This window comes from Panthera tigris, chromosome C1 (assembly GCF_018350195.1).
Source record: "Panthera tigris isolate Pti1 chromosome C1, P.tigris_Pti1_mat1.1, whole genome shotgun sequence".
Lineage (NCBI taxonomy): Eukaryota > Metazoa > Chordata > Mammalia > Carnivora > Felidae > Panthera > Panthera tigris.
The window spans coordinates 96,316,947-96,338,174 of NC_056667.1; the positions used below are offsets into that span (position 1 = coordinate 96,316,947).

Here is a 21,228-nt window from a genome sequence, read left to right on the forward strand (position 1 = left end):
ATGTGGTTCTTATCCTTTCTGGTATTAATGTGATATATCACAATGATTGACTTGCAGATATTGAACCAGCCCTGCATCCCAGGAATAAATCCCACTTGAGCGTGGTGAATAATTCTTTTAATGTGTTGTTGGGTCTGGCTGGCTATCTTGTTCAGAATTTTTGCATCCATGTTCATTAGAGAAATTGGTCTGTAGTTCTCCTTTTTAGTGGGGTCTTTGTTTTCAGAATCAAGGTAATGCTGACCTCATAGAATGAGTTTGGAAGATTCCCTTCCATTTCTATTTTTTGGAACAGTTTCAGAAGAATAGGTGTTAACTCTTCTTTAAATGTTTGGTAGAATTCCCCTGGAAAGCCATCCAGCCTTGGACTCTTGTTTGTTGGGAGATTTTTGATTACTGAATCAATTTCTTTACTGGTTATGGCTCTGTTCAAATTTTCTATTTCTTCCTGTTTGTTTTGGTAGTTTATGTTTCTAGGAACTTGTCCATTTCTTCCAGATTCCCCAAATTATTGGCATATAATTGTTCATAATATTCTTATTATTGTTTGTATTTCTGCAGGGTTGGCTGTGAGCCCTCCTCTCTCATATTTATTATTTCCCATTTCTGCTGGTTTTGGGCTTTCTTTGCTGTTCTTTTTCCAGCTCTTTAAGGTGTAACGTTAGGCTGTTTATTTGAGACCTTTCTTCCTTCTTTAGGAAGGTCTGGATTGCTATATACTTCCCTCTTATGACTGCCTTTGCTGCATCCCAGAGGTTTTGGGCTGTCGTGTTTTCATTTTCATTGGCTTCCATGTATTTTTTCATCTTCTCTTTAATTTCTTAGTTAACCCGTTTATTCTTTAGTAGTATGTTCCTTAATCTCCAAGTATTCATGGTCTTTCCAAGGTTTTTCCTGTGATAGATTTCAAGTTTCATAGTGTTGTGGTAGGAAAATATGCAAGGTATGATCTTGATCTTTTTGTAGTTGCTGAGGGCTGATTTGTGTCCCCCTATGTGATCTATTCTGGAGAATTTTCCATGTGCACTAGAGAAGGGTGTGTATTCTGCTGCTTTAGGATGAAATGTTCTGAATATATCTGTTAAGTCCATCCAGTCCAGTGTATCATTCAAAGGCATTGATTCCTTGTTGATTTTCTGCTTAGACGGTCTGTCCATTGCTGTAAGTGGGGTGAAGTCCCCTACTATCATGGTGTTATTATTAATGAGCTTATGTTTGTGATTGATTTATATATTTGGGTGCTTTCTTGTTGAGGGCATAAATATTTACAATCGTTAGATCCTCTTAGTGGATAGACCCCTTAATTATGATATAATGCCCTTCTTCATCTCTTATTGCAGTCTTTATTTTAAAATCTAGTTCATCTGATGTAAGTACGGTTACTCTGGCTTTCTTTTGGCGACCATTAGCATGATAGATGGTTCTCTATCCCCTACTTTGAATCTGTAGATATTTTTAGGTCTAAAATGGGTCTCTTGTAAGCAGCATACAGATGGGGCTTGTTTTCTTACCCATCCTGATACCCTATGTCTTTTGACTGGAGCATTTAGTCCATTGACATTTAGAGTGAGTACTGAAAGATGAATTTAGTGCCATTGTGTTGCCTGTAGAATTGGAGTTTCTGGTAATGTTCTCTGGTCCTTTCTAATCTTTGTTGCTTTTGGTCTTTTTTGTTTTGTTTCATCTTTTCTCCACTCAGAGTCCAACTTACAATTTCTTGCAGGGATGGTTTAGTGCTCATAAACTCCTTTACTTTTTGTTTGTCTGAGAAACTCTTTATCTCTCCTTCCATTTTGAGTGACAGCCTTACTGGATAAAGAACTCTTGGCTGCATATTTTTCTGATTCAGCATGTTGAATACATCCTGCCACTCCTTTCTGGCCCGCAGTTTCTGTGGTCAGGTCTGCTGCAAACCTGATCTGTCTTCCCTTCTTCTTCTTTCCCTTGCTGCTTGTATTCAATATTTATGAGCACTATACATTTCTGGAACGAGGTGGATATTAAATCAAACAAACAAGAAGCAAACATTAAGCACTTACTATGTGCTAGGGAAGGAAGGGAGGGAGGGAGGGAGGGAGGGAGGGAGGATGAAAGGAAGAAAGGAAGGAAGGAAGGACAGTCCCTGCCCTTATGGAGTTCAGGGTCTAGTTGAAGCAAACAATCATAAATACAATGGCAAAGCACCAGGGAGGCATTATGGAAGAAGGGGCTGGTTCTGCCTGATGAATGCAGGAGCAGGCTTTACAGAGGTGGAGACAATGGAGCTGGGCGTTGGATGAGTAGGAGTCCACCAGATGGAGAGGAAGGGGGGAAGCACATTCCAAGCAGAGGAAATAGCACCTGAGCAAGCAGAATCTTGAAAGCACATGCCATGGTTAAGTATTAGGAGTAGTCCAGCACAGCTAGAGCATAAAGGCGACACAATATACAATTTATTTTGATTGAGAGAATCATTCCACAGTCTCTGTTCATTCTTCTGTAATTTACCAGGCATCATCTTTCCAGTTCTGAAGTCTAAACTGCAGAGGTCAACAGTATTTCCCAGGTACCTTGCCAACCGAGGTTTGCTTCTGAACTTCTTACCACTTGGACTGAACTAGTTGACATCAATCTTGCTGGCACTGAGTCCAGATTTTCGGATCACTTCCTCCTTCTTCCATGGGGTGGGGGGTGGGGAGTGGGGGGGGTAGGGCCGGGCAGTCCATCCTCTTCCTGCTCTCCGTGGCCCAGGGTCCCCTGGGCCCCAGCCCCATGCTCCCAACAGGAAAGGAACCGGCTTTTGCTGGGGGGCACTGCCAAGGCTGTCGCCGCCACTCAGGGGACACCGCAGCCCCGGCCACAGTCGCCACCCTGAGCGCCTTCCCTGCACACGCCGCTCACCGGGGACAGAGTGAGCGTGTTGCCCTGGCCCTCCTGCTCTGTGGCGGAGTCACCACCAGCACCACTGCTGCCCACGCCGCGCTCTCCCCCCGCTCCTGCTCCAGGTGGCAGCCAAAAACCTATCAATTTTAAAAGTACAAGGTAAAAGCACATAACTTCCGACAATACGATCCACCAACACATCAGCTGAGGCAAAACCTGAAGTCTCAGGTCACAGAGAAAGAGAATGATGTGTTTGAAGGATTTGCCTTTCTGACAATAATCTGGATATTTCAAAAGGCTTTCTACCAAGAAATAGCTAGATGCTGTATGACACATACCTTATGAAGTGATGTTCTGCTCTTGAGGATCAGTATTTTCTAATAATTTCCCACAATTATACAGGTAGCAATTAGCAAAGCTGGGATCTGAACCCAGCCAACTGGGCTCGAGTCCTTACTCTTAATTACTATGCTATGAACTGCTCTATGCAATATGAACTGTCCAAAGAAACAGATGGTGAAAGAAACAGAAAAATATCAAAAACTACATCCAAAATATTCCAGATACAATTTAATAGGTGAGTTCTTTCAGACTTTCATGTAAAATTAATTCTTAGATGCGCCTATGTGGCTTAGTCAGTTGAGCATCCCACTCTTGATTTTGACTCAGGTCACGAGATCAAGTCCCACATCGGCTCTGTGCTGAGCATGGAGCCTGCTTAAGATGTTCTCTCGTTCTCTCTCTCTCTCTCTCTCTCTCTCTCTCTCTCTCTCTCTCTCTCTCTCTCTCCCTCCCTCCCTCCCTCCCTCCCTCCCTCCCTCCCTCCCTCTGCCCCTCTCCCCCTTGTGCATGCTTGATCTCTCTCTCTCTCAAATAAAAAAATAATTAATTAAAATAGAGCACCAGGGTAGGTCAGTCAGTTAAGTGTCTGACTCTTGATTTTGGCTCAGGTCACAATCTCATGGTTTGTGAGTTTGAACCCCGCCATCAGGCTCTATGTGTACAGTGCAGAGTCTGCTTGGAATTCTCTGTCTCCCTCTCTGTGTCTGCCCCTCCTCTGCTCACGCTCTCACTCCCTTTCTCAAAAATAAATAAATAAACATTAAAAAAAAAAAAAAGATAATTCTTGTGCTATATAAACTATTCCTATGTGGAGAAAAAGCTACCAAATTCATTTCATGCTCTAACAGCCTATCACCCAAACATAAAAATGACAGCACCAAAACAATAAACTACAGATCTTGCTGGCTTATGAATATGGATATAAATTTACTACTAAAAAGCAGGCACCATGAATGAAGGGATTTTTTTGTCTCTTGGGTTCACTGCTATAGCTAGATCAGTATGCAGCACATAAGAGGCACTTATTATCTGTTGAATGAATAACTGAAATACTATCAAAGTAAATTTGACAATAAAACAAAGAATAATTCACCAAGACCATGCATGGTTTATGCTGGAGCGAAAAATGTATCTCAGAGCCCAGACAGAACACGACTTGTGCACACATTGTAGGCACTTACATGTTTGTTTACTGAACTGATTTAATCCAATAATTTAATAACATAATTTGGGTGATATATATACAAATCATCTCAATTGGCAATTATGTAAAAGGCCTTTGTCCCTGATTCCTGGGAGGTAACCTCTAAATCCTTGGAATTTTTCAAGTGATGGAAGTACCTTGGTTATTCACAGTGGGCCCCTTGGACCATACCTGATAGTTTACGCCAATGAGGTGGCTGCAGATGGGGTAGCCATGCCAGAAAGACCAACCATGTGATTAGAGGGTTGAGGCTCTGAGGCACATTGGATCAGCCTGACCTCTGGGAAGGGGTGGGGAGGGAACAAAGGCTGAAGACTGAGTTGGCCACTTGATCAATTACTCGATCAGTTATACCTACATAATAAATCCTCTATAAAAATTATGGATACCAAAGCTTGGGTGAGCATCCCTGATTGACACTAGTCTGTCAGCTTTGCTACCCATCATGGCAGAATGGGTACCATATCCCTGAGGATGATGAAAACTTCCTATTTTGAATCCTCTCACACTATGCATCTGTTCTAATTTGTATAATAATATACTTTTAATATTACAAAACTGTAATTGTAAGTATAACACTTTCCTGAGTTCTGGGAGTGAATTATCAAACATGCAGGAATGAGTGGGGGACCCTCAAAACTGTAGCCAGGGGGTCAGAAGTTAGGGTAGCACTGGGGAATCCCAAAGTGAGGCTGGTGTCTGAAGTGAGGACAGTCTTGTGAAGGACTGTACCTTTAACCACTGAGTTTGGCCAATTCCTATGGTGAAAAAGCATTCCACAAAAATTAACATTTGTTCCTGATTTGTAATTAATCTTAAATGCCAAGCTCTTCTAAAATTACAGGAATATAAAAATATGTCCCTTATATACTAAAGAGTAAGTGAACACACATCATACTAATGAAGACATTCTGAATCGAGACCAAAACAAGGATGACCATTCTTACTGTTATCATCTAAACGCTGCTCTGAAAATGTTGACTAATTCAATAATAGTAAATGAAATGCATGAAAAATGAGACCAGATTTTCATTATTTGCCAAAAACATGGTTGTATAATAAGAAAATCTGAGAGGAGCACTGAAAAACTATTCAAATTAATGAGAGGTTAATAAAGAGGCCGGTTATAACAATTTTAAACATAAACAGCCTTCAAATGTAACAGCACTAACCAGTTGAAATTTATAAAATAAAAAGTATCATATCTGCAGCAGCAACAACAAAAATAAACACATAAATATTTTACTTTAATGTAGAAGTACCCAGTGTCCATTGATGGATGAATATTTAAATGAAATATGGGATATACACATAATGGATTCTTATTTACCCTTCAAAAGGAAGGAAATACATGTGCTACATATGGATGAACCTTGAAAACATTATGCTAAGTGAAATAAGCCAGGCTCAAGAGGACAAATACTGCAATGTTCTACTTACATGAGGTACCCAGACTACTCTAGGTAGTCACAGAGGAACTGTGAAAGTAGAGTTCAGAGAGAAAGTAGAATGGTTGCCCGGAGCCCAAGAGGGGAGGAATTGGGGAATTATTGTTCTATGTCTCAGTTTGGAAAGATGAAAAAAGTTCTGGAGATGGACGGCAGTGATGGTTGCCTAACAATGTAAATGGACTTAATGCCACCGACTGTATATGTAAAAACGGTGAAGATGGTAAAGTATATGTTATATATATTTTACTGGATTAAAAAATCTTCCTAAAAAACTTTAGGAAGGGGCGCCTGGGTGGCTCAGTCAGTTAAACGGTCGACTTCGGCTCAGGTCATGATCTCGCGGTCCGTGAGTTCTAGCCCCGCGTCGGGCTCTGTGCTGACAGCTCGGAGCCCGGGGCCTGTTTCAGATTCTGTGTCTCCCTCTCTCTGACCCTCCCCCGTTCATGCTCTGTCTCTCTCTGTCTCAAAAATAAATAAACGTTAAAAAAAAAAAAAAATTAAAAAAAAAAAAAACTTTAGGAAGATCTAAGAACTAAAAATCCTACAAAGCTTTAATAAATAGAGATGTAACAGAAGACTTGATTAAAAGGTGAAATATATCAATTTTCTCCCCACTCCCCCTAAATATATCAAAATCTTCATGGGAAGGGGGAAGTTACAGTCTAATTCCAAATTAGTTTTTCGTTTTGATTAGGATAAAATAATTCTAAATTATTTTGAAAAAGTAAGCAAGTAAAAACATCTGAGAAATGCTGAAAAGGAATACTACTCAATGTTACTACATATTAAACAACAATAATAATTAAAGAAATGTGGTACAGATACGAGAATAACCAGAATAACTACAGATTCTGATGGGGCAGAATATGTAGTTTAGAAATAGACCATGGCATATATGAAAATTAATATATATAATTTAAATTCTTCAATAACATGTGGAAAAACATTTACAAGTTCATTTTTATAAGCAACCAAAAAATGCAAACTATATGAGTAACACACAATTTTTTTTGTACATTCAATTAGGTAACATTTTTTAAAATTATAATAATGATAGTCAGATTGTGCTAAGACAAGCACTGTCATCCACTACTTTCCAAAAAGAAGTGTGCCCCAGCAATTTCATTTTATGTACTAAAAGCCTTAAAATGTTTACATTCTTCAATCTCTTAATTCTATTTCAGAGAATAAATTCTAAGGAAATAATATAAAATATGGAAAATTTTGTTCATGATGGCATTATTAATAGGAATAAAAACCCAGGAATAATCTAAATGTTCATAATATGGAAAGTTATTTAAATTATGATACTTTTATATAATGGAATACTAAGTAGCTATAAAAAGTATTTATGGTAAATCCATATGAGAGACTCACATAGACATGAAAACGATCATTTTAAATGACAGTGTATTCATATGATGGAATATTATGCAGCCATTAAAATGACAGCTATTTATTTACAATTAAATAAAATTAAAATTCAGTTCCTTAGTCACACTAACCACATTGCGAGTACTCACAAAAACCACACATGACTAACAGCTACTGCACTGGGTAGTGAGACATAGAACACTTGTAGCATCATCAAAATTCTATTGGACAGCATTGTCACAACTTTAGAAAACTGAACTTACAGATCCATAAATTCATAGATTTATCTTTCCCACTATAAGTTAATTCAAAAAAACTGACACAGATAAAATAAAAGTCACCCCAAATCCTTCCACCCTAACCCAACCTTCACCTACTCTGTTCTAATTCATGTCTTTTTTGCTTAGGTATAACCATAGTATATACATGGTCCCCTTTCAGAAAGTATTCCTGGTAGGCAGTGGCCATATAGTGGTAAAGAGAATGTGCTGGGTCCCTGAATGTAGAAGAGAAACGTCAACATCAGGTAGTTGTGGAATACAGAAATTAAAATAGAGGGGCGCCTGGGTGACTCAGTCGGTTAAGCGTCCGACTTCAGCTCAGGTCATGATCTCACAGTCCATGAGTTCAAGCCCCGCGTCAGGCTCTGTACTGACAGTTCAGACCCTGGAGCCTGCTTCGGATTCTGTGTCTCCCTCTCTCTCTCTCTGCCCCTCCCCTGCTCATGCTCTGTTTCTGTCTCAAAAATAAATAAAAACATTAAAAAATTAAAAAAAAATTAAAAAAAAAAAAGAAATTAAAATAGATTCCTGGGGAATGGTAGGACTATTTAGAAGGTACATGGGGCACTTGCATGGCTCAGTTGGTTGAGCGTCCAAGAACATGGTCTCGAGGTTTGTGGGTTCTAGCCCCACTTCGGGCTTGGTGCTGACAGCTCGGAGCCTGGAGCCTGCTTCAGATTCTGTCTCCTTCTCTCTCTGCCCCTCCCCCCTTGCACTCGTCTCTCTCAAAAATGAATAAGCATTAAAAAAAAAAAAATTAGAAGGTACAGATAGGGCTGCCCTCTCTATGAAAGTTCCATCTGAGTTCAGATCCTAAAGATGAGAAAAAAGATAGCCTTCAAACAGAATGCAGAGTTCTGTATGAAGCACAGAAAAAGGGCCAGTATGCCTACAGCAAGCAAGGAGGAGAGCAGTAAGACACGACCTCTAAGAAGTCAGCAGGGAACAGACCACGTAGGGCACTGAAGCCGTGGTGAGGAGTCTGGATTTTTACTCCAAGGGCAATGAGAAATCTCTCAAGAGTTTTAACCAGGAAAATGACATGATATGAATTCTACTGTAAAAGATTTGTCTAGTTGCTGTAAAAATAATGGTTGGTAGAAAGAAGGCTCAGAGTAGACATTATTCCAGTGGTCTAGGCAAAGTGATGCTAGCGTCGTGGACTATGATGAAAAAAAAAAATCCAGAGGTCCATTTTGGATAGGATTAGGTTCAAGATACCTGTTAAATCTCTATACAGAAATGCCTAAAAGCAGGCAGTTGGATTTATAAGTCTGAAGTTCAGCAGAGAGATCTGGCCTGGAGATATAAATTTGAGAATCACCAGTTGATCAGCTATTTTAAAGCAATGGGGCTTGACGAGAGTACCTAGAAAAGAGAATCCAGGATCCAATCTTGAGGTAATCCAATATTCAAAGGTCACACAGAAGAAAAGATTGAAAAGGCCTGGCCAGCAAGACGGGTAGAAAGAAATTCAAGAGAAGAGAGTTAGACAATCATGTTTGCTCTCTGTGAGCTAATAAATCGAAGATGATCCCCAAATGGTGTACGTTCCTTCATTTCTTTGTACTTTAAACTCTTGAAGGAAGGGTAAAACTAAGAACAGTAAGGTCTGCATCATCTAATAGCAAAAGCAGCAAAAAACCAAAACAAAACAAAAAAACCTGTCATAATTTATTCCACCCCTCCAATTACCTTGCATGAGGTAAAGCAGTAGCAGCCAAACAAAGATTCTTAAAGAGGTAACCTGAATCCACCAATTGCTGAACAACGGGAAAAAGACAACTCGAACAAGCCCCTTTCGAGTCAGAGATGTCCACGGAATTTCAGGTTTGGCTTTGGCAAATGTTGAGCCTTTAAATATACAATAAAACAAAACATCAAACATTTACATATACTATAGTAATGCTTCCTTGTAACACTATATTAAAAACAGCTGAGAGTAAAAATCAACACATAACCAGTTCAGTTAGAAAGAATCCTCTCGGGGCGCCTGGGTGGCTCAGTCGGTTGAGCGTCCGACTTTGGCTCAGGTCATGATCTCACAGTCTGTGAGTTCGAGCCCCGCGTCGGGCTCTGTGCTGACAGCTCAGAGCCTGGAGCCTGCTTCAGATTCTGTGTCTCCCTCTCTCTCTTCCCCTCCCCTGCTCATGCTCTGTCTCTCTCTGTCTCAAAAATAAATAAAAACATTAAAAAGAATAACAAAAAAAATAAAAAGAATCCTCTCAGATGTTCATTAAATATAACTCCTTGCCTCAATCACTAGGACAGGAGCTCAAAATAAATCAGGCTTACATGAATGTTATACAGTATATTTTTCTCAATTACACAACAGCAATTTCCAAGTTCATCCCTTTTTTACCCTTATGGACACCATGTATATAATTTATGCTTATGGACACCATATATATAATTTATATAGCCACACAGTACCAAAGCAAAGGGGAAAAAATCCTAAGGCCTGAATGAGGGAAGAATATTCCTTTTGGAGATTAAAGTACCATCATAAAGGGAAGATAATATCTAGCACCACTATGAAATAATATAATAATATACATAAGAAATGAGCCAAAGTTGGAACTCACCTCTGATTAAGTCCACGTCAATCAAGTCTGGTTTTATGTGACCCATCTTTTTTGGTTTGTTTTTGAAGCCCTAGAATAAAACAAAACAAAACCAGAGATAAGGCTAAAAAGCTCTTTTAAATACAAAAGGTAAACTCACATTTTTTTTTTCTTTATGACTCCCTTTTAACGGGGACACTTTAATCCTAATGTTCCTTAAAAGAACTTATCATTAATGTTTTAGTTTTTAGTTTATCAAGTAATACAAAAAATATACTTTTACCACTTTTTAAAATGATCCAACAATAGGGCCACCTGGCTGGCTCAGGCATAGAGCATGTGACTCTTAATCTTGAGGTCACAAGTTCAAGCCCCACATTGGGTGTGGAGCCTAGTAATGTTCTGGTTGTTTTTTTTTTTTAAAAAAAAAAAAAAAAGAAATTTTAAATAAAAAAAATTAAAAAAAAATCCAACAATGCCAAAGGATCAGTAAGTACAAAATAGCAGCCCCCTCATTACCCTCCCCCCCCACCCCGCCCCTCCTCTCATCAAAAACAAATAACTTTCATCCTTTTTTTTTTTTTTTTTAACTATTTCTCTTGGTATTTACTTCCATACTTCTAAATAATATGTTTATACTGCCATTATTTCATTTATTGATTCAAAAAATAATTTACCAATTCCTAATACAGCATGTAAGAATTTAGTTCTCTTATACAGCTAATCCCCACATCCTAACTTCCACCCCTGAAACATATATCCTTACAATGTAGTTATATTCATTTTTGATAAATCAGTAATCAGTAGTTATGATCATCATGAAATATTCCCTGTAAGCCATATTTTATATTTTTATTCATGGTCGGTTAAAATATTTATCATTTTCAAATACTCAAATGCCAGAAAATTAATCAAAGTCTTTTATTTCTTAAAAAAAAAAATTTTTTTTTTTTTGGAAAGACCCTTCCCAGAACCTTCTATCTTCATGTTGTAATCAGATTAGTTGCTCTCCAGGCCTGCTGCACAGCTGACTGTAATGCAGGACTTCTCACTCTCACTCTGACAACCCCCTTCACCTCTGCGGTGAATCTCTAGCTCCTACACCTGTCTTCCTGAAGCACATCCTTCACATGCTTCCTGAGAAAGGGGTCACAGAAGATAACTTTTTTAATCCTTACATGTCTGAAAATGAATTCAGTCTACCCTTATGCCTAATTAAAGGTTACACTAGGTGTAAAATTCAAAGTTGTTAACAATTTTCCTTCAGGAATTAAGACATTGTTCTGTTTTCTAGCTTCCAATGTTGCTGTTGCAAACTCCAGTGCATTTCTGATTCCTGATCCTTTGAGCATGAATTGTTTCTTTCCTCTGAATCTCCACTTTATTCATGGTGTTCAGAAATTTCAGAATGATGTGCCTTGATAGGAGTCTTTTACATCTATTGTGCTGAAAAATCCCTTCTATACGGAAATCAATGTCTTTCAGCTTTAAGGAAGTTTTCCTATAATTTATTTTCATATTTCTTCCCTCTAAGACTTAACTTTCTCTTCTATTTTCTACCTCTTTTGTCTTTTTATTCTGCTTTCCAGAAATTTCCTCAAATTTCTCTATTAAATTTTTCATTTTGACTCTTTGGGTTCATTCCTTTCTATTCTCTTTTACTTTGGGGATTTAGTCAAATATCTAATAAGCATCGGCTGTTTCCTTATATACTAGAATGAGGTGCTGAAAACCTGATGGACTAAGTATTCTACTTCAAGGTTTATACCCAAGACAAATGTGTATGTATTTCACCAAATAATGTGTATAAAATGTTCATAGAAGAATTATTTGTAAGAGCCCCAAATTGGAAACTACCCATCAACACTCATATGTTGCCCATCAATAGCAGAATGGGTAATTGTAGTGTTGTGCTAAATAAACTATAATTATACAACGACATGAATGAATCTCACAAACATAACACTGAACAGAACACATTAGATTAAAAAATGTATGTACTGTATAATTTCACCTATATAAAGTTCAAAAAGGTAAAATTAATCTATAGCACTAGCAGTTGGGATACTGGTATACCTCTGCTGGTAACAGTGACTGGAACAGTATGTGAGGGAAGCTTCTATGGTACTGCTAATTATCCATCTCTTGATCTTAGTGCTTGTTACACGGTTATGTTCAGTTTGTGGAAATTCCTCAATCTGTACCTTGAAAATTCTGTTATATACATATAAGTATATCCATATTTCCTGAGCACGTTTTACTTCAACAGAAATTTTTTTTTAATATAATTTATTGTCAAGTTAGCTAATATACGGTGTATACAGTGTGCTCTTGGCTTTGGGAATAGATTCCCATGATTCATCGCTTACAAACAACACCCAGTGCTCATCCCAACAAGTGCCCTCCTCAATGCCCATCAACCGTTTTCCCCTCTCCCCAGCACCCCCAATCAACCCTCAGTTTGTTCTCTTATGTTCTCTTTGTTCTCTTATAAGAGTCTCTTGTGATTTGCCTCCCTCTCTGTTTGAAACTATTTTTTCCCCTTCCCTTCCCCCATGGTCTTCTGTTAAGTTTCTCCAGTTCCACATATGAGTGAAAATATATGATATCTTTCTCTGCCTGATTTATTTCACTTAGCATAATACCCTCCAGTTCCATCCACATTTCTGCAAATGGCAAGATTTCATTCTTTCTCATTGCCATGTAGTATTCCACTATATATATAAACCACATCTTCTTTATCCATTCATCAGTTGATGGACATTTAGGCTCTTTCCATAATTTGGCTATTGTTGACAGTGCTGCTGTAAACATTAGGGTACATGTGCCCCTATGAATCAGCACTCCTGTATCCTTTGGATAAATTCCTAGTACTGCTATTGTTGGGTCATAAGGTAGTTCTATTTTTAATTCTTTAAGGAACCTCCATTCTGTTTTCCAGAGCAGTTGCACCAGTTTGCATTCCCACCAACAGTGGGAGGGTTCCCGTTTCTCCACATCCTCGCCAACATCTGTTTCCTGGGTTGTTCATTTTAGCCACTCTGACCGGTGTGAAGTGGTATCTCAATGTGGTTTTGATTTGTATTTCCCTGATGATGAGCAAATGTTGAGCATCTTTTCATGTATCTGCTGGGCATCTGGATGTCTTCTTTGGAAAGTGTCTATTCATGTCGTCTGCCCATTTCTTCACCAGATTATTTGTTTTTCAGGTACTGAGTTTGGTAAACTCTTTATAGATTTTGGATACTAACTCTTTATCCAATATGTCTAGAAATTCTTTAAAACTTATTGGAAGCTCTGTGTATATGAGCATAGCTTATAGATTTGGGGTTTCACTTCAGTGTAATCAACCAGCTAGAGGGAATCACCCAATGTCCATATCTGGAGGGATAGGAAGGCTACAGATTTCTGTGGTGGAAGTTCTGAGATTAAACCAATGTGGGGGGGGGGGGGTCACAATTCTGGTTTTAGTATGATTCTTCCCTGCTCTTCGCTGTCCACAGACCCTCTCCAATGAATTTTCTCAGAATACCAGTGGTCTCCTTCATAAGGGGCACTGTTGCCTGTCTTTAAGGGATTGATGAGAAGACTGGAGGTCCAACCTCTGTATACAAAGGTCATTTAATCCCCTATTTTTAGCCCTGTGGCTCACCTCTGCCTCACATAGAACCTTGGTGCATTCAAGTCCTAAGCCTCTCTGGGGAGCTTTGCAGGCCACCTGGCATTCTCCTATGCTCTCCTGACACTCTCTTCCATTCATTTTTTATCTTCCAAATATATGTAGATTTCTCATTTGCTGAGACCTTCCTCCTCAATCTTTTTCCTTGACTTTGGGGAGGTACCCATTCTATACAACCCCTTTATGGATTCCTTTCATGTAACTTAGTGGTGATTCAGAAGGGAGAGATTATAAATGTGTATGGCTAATCTACCACATTTAACCAAAAATCTAGTCCTAACCTTTTTTTCAGGGCATGAAGAAAGAATCCTTTCAGGGCCTTTATCATCTACCACCTCAAATTAAAGCAGCTTAATTTGTGATGTTATTAGACATATATTCATTTCTCCTAAAAGATAAAAATGCATGGACTTTTATAGAGTACTTGCTACATCTCCAAGTTTCTAATGTTTCTTAAATTAATCATTATTGCTCCAAAGGGATGGCATTTACTCAATTTTATTAACATATAGACAACAGTTTTTTACAGGAAAAACTCAGGGCTTACAAACCCTAATAACCTTGCTGTATATTATGAATCAAGTTTGTGAATTATCTTTTGTGTTTTAAACTCCTGGTTTGCCTAAAAGTTTTATTTCACTACTTCAAAACTTTTAAAAGATGGATTTTAATTTCATAATCAACATATATAAATGCTAAACAAGTTTTAAAAATTAGGTATTTAACCTTTAAAATTAAAGTAAAAATTAAAGGTTACAGCCATTTGCTATTTCCCAATTTTAGACATTGAACCAGTATTGATCTTCAGCTCTGTTTAAATAAATGTAGTCATCTTTTTTGGGGGTGATGCAATGTTTCTAGCTTTTTTAAATTAATTAATTAATTTAGTTAGCATATAGTGCAATAATGATTTTGGGAGGAAAATCCAGTGATTCATCCCCTACATATAACACCCAGTGCTCATCCCAACAAGTGTCCTCCTTAATGCCCCTTGCCCGTTTAGCCCATCCCCCCTCCCACAACCCCTCTAGCAACCCTCAGTTTGTTCTCCATATTTAAGAGTCTCTCATGTTTTGTCCCCCTCCCTGTTTTTGTATTATTTTTGCTTCCCTTCCCTATGTTCATCTGTTTTGTACCTTAAATTCCACATGAGTGAAATCATATGGTATCTGTCTTTCTCTGACTTACTATGGTTAGCTTAATACCCTCTAGTTCCATCCACCCAAACAAGTGGATCCTATGTTTCTATATAGTTCAACTACAAACTATAGATTTTACAGAAGAATGTTCTAAAACCTTAAATGTAATGAAATTAAATCTTGGAAGAAATCAAATTTTGAAAGTTAGACATTTCAGAGAAACAATCCTTTAAAAAACACATGCACTAATTTTTGAAATCTACATAATATCCATGGGAATAATAATTATCTTGGCTATATTCAAAAGCAGAAATTAAAATTTCAAAAGTAAAAACATCACTGCATTGTATTCTAACGGACAAAGACCCTGTGGACATTTGCATCAGTACAATTCCAACTAAAGAAGCTTTAAGTGCCTTAACTTTAGAGGCAAATGAATTTTTCTGCTTCCTTTGCTTTTTAGACTTTTCACCTTTAACATTATAGAATTAGAGTTAGTATTAACTGGAGACAATTACCAAACTACGAAAACCTCCCTTAGCAACAGAAATACATTCATTCGTTCACTTAGTCAACAAATATTCAACATGTGCCTTTATGTGCTAGATACTCCACCTGAGCTAGGTATACAGCAATAAGTCAAAACATAGCTCTATCTTCAAAAAGTGTACACTATAGAATTAGACGATAAAGCCAACGTATGAGGGTTGCTCAGGAAAATGCCCCCTGAACCTCCCTTACCATTTTTTCTGTCCTAAAGGGAGAGAAGTCATTAATAAACTTATGACCCCTGTTCTTGAGAGACATGAGAAAGCCACCACAATCCTCTGTACTTGTTTATGCAGAGGAAGAATAAAAAAAACACGTGCCATGCTTTTAGGATTTTTCTGCTTTATCCTACACATTCCATAGTATAGGATTTTTCTGCTTTATCCTACACTTTCCATAGTATAATACAGTAAGAGGAAACATGCACCAAGCTCTATTCTAAGCACTTTACATATACTTACATTAACTTGTTTAACTCATTTAATCCTCAGAACTGTCCTGTGAGACAGGTACCTCTGATTACCCTTGCTTTACTGAGGAGGAGACCAGGCACAGAGATTCTACCCCAGTCATTTTCCTTCCAAACCACTACATATCCTGCCCCTCATTAACTGGTACAAAATGCATTCCAAATCAATGTAGGGAGAGGATCTTTTGAGATCAAGCGAGACTGCTTGCCTCTGGAAGGTTCAGTGGGATTAAGCTCTGGGAGATGTGAGTGAGTTTCCTTAGTGGACGCCACCTCTACCCTAAGAACCCGGGAGAAAGATCGCAGGAGAGAAGCAGGACAGCCCTGCCCTAGTTGCCAGAAAGGTGCCCTGGAAATTCTCTGCGCAGCCCCTGCTACAGCCTCTCCACCCGCTGCCCCCGACGTAACTGTGCAACCCCGCCAAGGATCAGAACCACCTGACCAGTGGAGCTCCTCCTTTTAGGCAGAGGGACAAAAGTACTGGAGGCATTGCTGCAATATTGTTGGACCATCAATGTATTCAACAGGAAAAAAAAGACAAGTGGAAACCCAATAACACATCTCCATCTTTTAGTGTGTTAAAATTTCCATCTCGTTGCCCATGAGAGAATCAAATTACTTTATAGTCAGGCACAGAAGGAAGTCAGTCACCCGATTTAAGGGGAGATGATGAACAACGAAACAACGACAAGGCAAGTAAAGCACTACTGGAACATGCACGAAGGGCCGCTCAGTCAGATTTATAAGTCAAAGAAAGATTTCCAAAAGAAAATAATATCTGACCTGAGACCTAAGGATGTGTGAGACTCTGGAAAGACAGACAAGGGGCATAGCACAAGGGAGAATAAAGGTAAGCATAAGAGAAGACCCAGAAATAAGAGATAGAATGACAAAAACTTAGGAAAGTTCAAGAAAGCCAAAGGAGAGTGGAAGTGAAAAGGGGTAAAGGTAAGGCGAGACAGAAGCAGGAAAGGTAAGAACCCAGGCTGTGAAGATTATAACTTGTTAAGAGTGTGTACGTATTTTATAAGGGTACCAGGAAGTCAGGAAACAGCTTTAAATAGGAGAAAAACAATACCATTTATGTTAAAACAGGAACAAAGTAACCAGACAGTTTCAGTGATGTGAGGGCTGAAGAGACACTGGGCAGAGAGAATGGAGTTTTTTTAAAAAAAAAAAAAAAAAAAAAAAAAAAGCTGTTCCAGTAATTTAGATGAAGAGTGGATAAACTATCTGTAAAAGGCCAGACGGCATTGTAGGCCTTGCAGACTCCACCATCTCTGTGGCGACTACTGACCTCAGCCACAATTGCACTACAGCTGACCAAGGCACAGACAATAAATATGTAAAACACAGAGGTCCGCAGTGCAGTGCTCCCGCGGATTTGGCCTGCAGGCAGCAGCGTGCAGACAGAGGAGTGCAAACAGATCAGTCCAGGGAATTAGAAACATAAATTGGGAAAAGTATTCATCGTCAAAAGTTTTACAAGACAGAATCCAGAGGTCTTGGTAATCGAAAATGTGGGGTCAGTGCGAAGATGAAGCCACAGAAGAATTCAAACCCCAGCTTTGGCACTCCAGCTTCTCACAGGATGGAAAAGGCATGAGAAAGGACAGGACTGGGTCAAAGGAAGGAAGGTCACATTCTGCTCACACCCCACTCGCCAAGCTGGAAATCTGTGGGGCAGGGAAGGATTCTCCTCCCACAGGAAGGCACTGCAAGTCCCATGACAATAGGTGGAGACATAACAATGTTCTTACAGGTAGGGAACTGAATAATCAGAAAAACAAAGATAAGATAATACACATTTAAGTCTAGTGAACTCCAAAGTTCATGCCTAAATGTTGATGAGATTTGAGGGGTTTTGCTACTGGTATAAATAAAAGACAATGGCATATTCATAACCATTCATATACCTCTATGTCTATCAAACTATCCATTTATCTCAAATGTATTACATATATACATCTATCTTATTACCCAAGGAAGTTCATTTTCTCTTTTTTGGACAGGAAATTCTTCTAAATTAAATCTTTACTGCAATACTTATATTATGAGGCTAATAACAAAAAAATACCCTTCCTTACCCCTAATTCCTAATTCCTCATTATTCTTTCTTATTTCTAAATAAGATGTGTACAACGCTTTCATCGACTTTACGTACTATCCATTCATTTCTTACCATTGTAGATGAGGAGACAGCTTTCTTAGCCTGTAAAGCGAGAATAATACATCTACTTCTATAGGATTGCTTAAGTAAGGAAAGATCAGGAGTGTGTAGGTGGTGGTTAGGATAATGCCAGGCACATACTACATGCTAGGTATTAATGATGATTATTGTACCGCCGAACACACATACCCATGCCCTCGCAAACTATAGTTTCCCCCCAGATACAGTTTTACCCCAGTTTTAATTAAATCAGTGATTGATGTTTAGAGTGATGTGATTACATAAATATTGTTACCAGCTAAGCCAAGTAATCAATGATGACATCTCTTTTCTTCGAAATTTTGTTTGTCCTATAATTGTAACTGCCTCATTTTTTTTCTTTTTCCCCCTCCCTTAACTGAGGTATAATTGACAAAAATTGTATATATTTAAGGAGTACAATGTGACATTTCCATATACATTGACATTGTGAATCAAGCTAATTAACATATCCAATCACCTCACATAGTTGCCATTTTTTTTTTTGTATGCTAGGAATGCTTGATTTCCAATTCAAGTATATAATACAGTATTATTAACTATAGTCATCATGCTGTACGTTAGCTCTCTGGAACTTATTTACCTTATGAGTAAAAGTTTGTACGTTCTGACCAATATCTCTCCATTTCCTCTATCTCTTAACACCTGGTGACTATTCTACTCTGTTTCTATGAGTCTAACTTGTTTACATTCCACATGTGAGATTGTGCAGTATTTGCTTTCTGTGTTTGGCCTGTTTCACTTTGCATAATGCTCTTCAGGTTCATCCATGTTACTGCAAATGGCAGGATTTCCTTTTTTTTTTTTTTTTTTTTTAAGATTGAGTAATATTCCATTATACACACACACACAAATACATAACACATTTTCCTTATCAATTCATCCATCAATGAACACTTAGGTTGTTTTCATAGCTTGGCTACTATGAATAATACCATGAACATGGGGGTGCAGAGATCTCTTCAAGATAATGATTTTATTTCCTTTGGACAAATACCCTGAAAAGGGATATATGGATCAAATGGTAGTTCTATTTTTAATTTTTTGAAAAGCCTCCATAACGTTTTCCATAATGGCTATACCAATTTACATTCCCACCAACAGTACATAAAAGTTACCTATTCTCTACATTCTCACTAACACTTAACTATTTTTTGACTTTATTTTTTTTTAAGGTTACTTATTTATTTAGAGAGATAGAGAGAGGGGGAGGGGCAGAGAGAGAGAGAGGGAGAGGGGGAGAGAATTCCAAGCAGGCTTTGTACTATCAGCGCAGAACCCGGTGCAGGGCTTGAACTCATGAACCATGCATGAGATCATGACCTGAGCGAAAACCAAGAGTCGGATGCTTAACCGACTGAGCTACCCAGGCATCCCTTTTTTGACTTTCTGATAAGAGTCATCCTGGCAGGTAGGAGGTGATATCTCATTGTGGGTTTGATTTACATTTCCCTGATGACTCGTGATGCTAAACACCTTTTCATAAAGCCATTGGTAAATATATCTTCTTTGGAAAAATATCTGTTCAGGTCCTTCGTCTGTTTTTAATTGCATTACTTGTTTCTAACTATTGAGTTGTAGGAGTTCCTCTTATATTTTGAATATTAATCCCTTATCAGATATATGGTTTACAAATATTTTCTCCCATTCCACAGGTTGTCTTTATGCTTTGTTGATTGCTTCCTTTGCTAGGCAAAAACATTTTAGTTTGATGTAGTCCTACTTGTTACTTTTGCTTTTGTTGCCTGTATTTTTGTTGTCAAATCCAAAAAACTCATTGCCAAGACCAAAGTCAAGGAAGTTTTCCCCTGCTTTCTTCTAGAATTATAAAGACTTACATTTAAGTCTTTAATTCATCTTGAGTTGATTTTTATGTATGGTATAAAATAAAGGTCCAATCTCATTCTTCTGCATGAGGGTACCTATCCAGCATATCCAGCTGTTTTCCCAGCATCATTTATTGAAGAGACTCCTTTTCCCATTGTATATTTTTAGCACCTTTACCAAAGATTAGTTGACTATGTACACATGGTTTTATTTCTGAGGTCTCTCTTTTGTCCCATTTATTCAGGTGTCTTTTATGCCAGTATCATAGTGTTTTGATTACTACAGCTTTGTAATAAAATTTGAAATCAGAAAGTGTGATGCCTCCAGCTTTGCTCTTAATTAATGCCTGTTTTAGATATTTGGAGTTCCATATGAATCTTAGCCTCGTTTTTTCTGCATCTGCAAAAAACGCCATGAGAATTTTGATAGATTGTTTTTAATCGGTAGATCCCTTTGGGTAATACGGACATTTTAACAATATTAATTCTTCCAATCCATGAACATGAGATATCTTTCCATTTATTTGTGTCTTCTTCAGTGTCTTACATCAATGTTTCATAGTTTTCAGTGTATAGATCTTTCACCTCTATGGTTAAATGTATTCCTAAATATTTTATTCTTTTGATGCTATTGTAAATGGAATGTTTTCTTAATTTCTTTTTGAATACTTCATTAATTTATAAAATTTTTCATTTTCATTGTTTCATTTCATTTGATTTCTTCTTTGACCTATCAGTTGATCAAGAGTACACTGTTTAGGGGCGCCTGGGTGGCGCAGTCGGTTAAGCGTCCGACTTCAGCCAGGTCACGATCTCGCGGTCCGTGAGTTCGAGCCCCGCGTCAGGCTCTGGGCTGATGGCTCGGAGCCTGGAGCCTGTTTCCGATTCCGTGTCTGCCTCTCTCTCTGCCCCTCCCCCGTTCATGCTCTGTCTCTCTCTGTCCCAAAAATAAATAAAAAACGTTGAAAAAAAAAAAAAAAAAAGAGTACACTGTTTAATTTCCACATATTTGTGAATCTTCTAGTTTTCCTCCTGTTATTGATTTCTAATTTAATACCACTGTGGTCAGAAAAGGTACCTGAAATATATTCAATCTTCTTAAATTTGTTAAGACTTGTTTTATGACCTAACGTATGATCTATCCTGGGGAAGTTTCCATGTGTGCTTGAAGAGAATGTGCACTGCTGCTGCTGTTGGACAGAATGTTCTTTCGATGTCTATTAGTTCTATACGGTCTACTCAAGTCCAATGTTTCCTTGCTGATTTTTCTCTCTGGATG

General features: G+C 38.1%; 1 protein-coding gene and 1 pseudogene across 9 annotated transcripts in view; both read right to left on the reverse strand.

The window, feature by feature from the left end:
- Positions 1–21,228, reverse strand: part of PHTF1 (putative homeodomain transcription factor 1) — a 90,080-nt gene that overhangs the window by 51,158 nt on the left and 17,694 nt on the right. For all 9 annotated transcript variants that reach the window (XR_006221820.1, XR_006221821.1, XR_006221825.1 and 6 more), the window contains exons 4-5: positions 10,100–10,169; positions 9,210–9,368 (exon numbers count right to left, since the gene is read on the reverse strand). Coding sequence is in view for 2 of the 9 variants with exons in the window: in XM_042998229.1 (XP_042854163.1) it covers positions 9,210–9,368; positions 10,100–10,169 (229 nt within the window). In the remaining 7 variants the exon portion in view is untranslated. The remainder of the gene's footprint in view (positions 1–9,209; positions 9,369–10,099; positions 10,170–21,228) is intronic.
- On the reverse strand, positions 2,195–3,198 carry LOC102960772 (annotated as a pseudogene).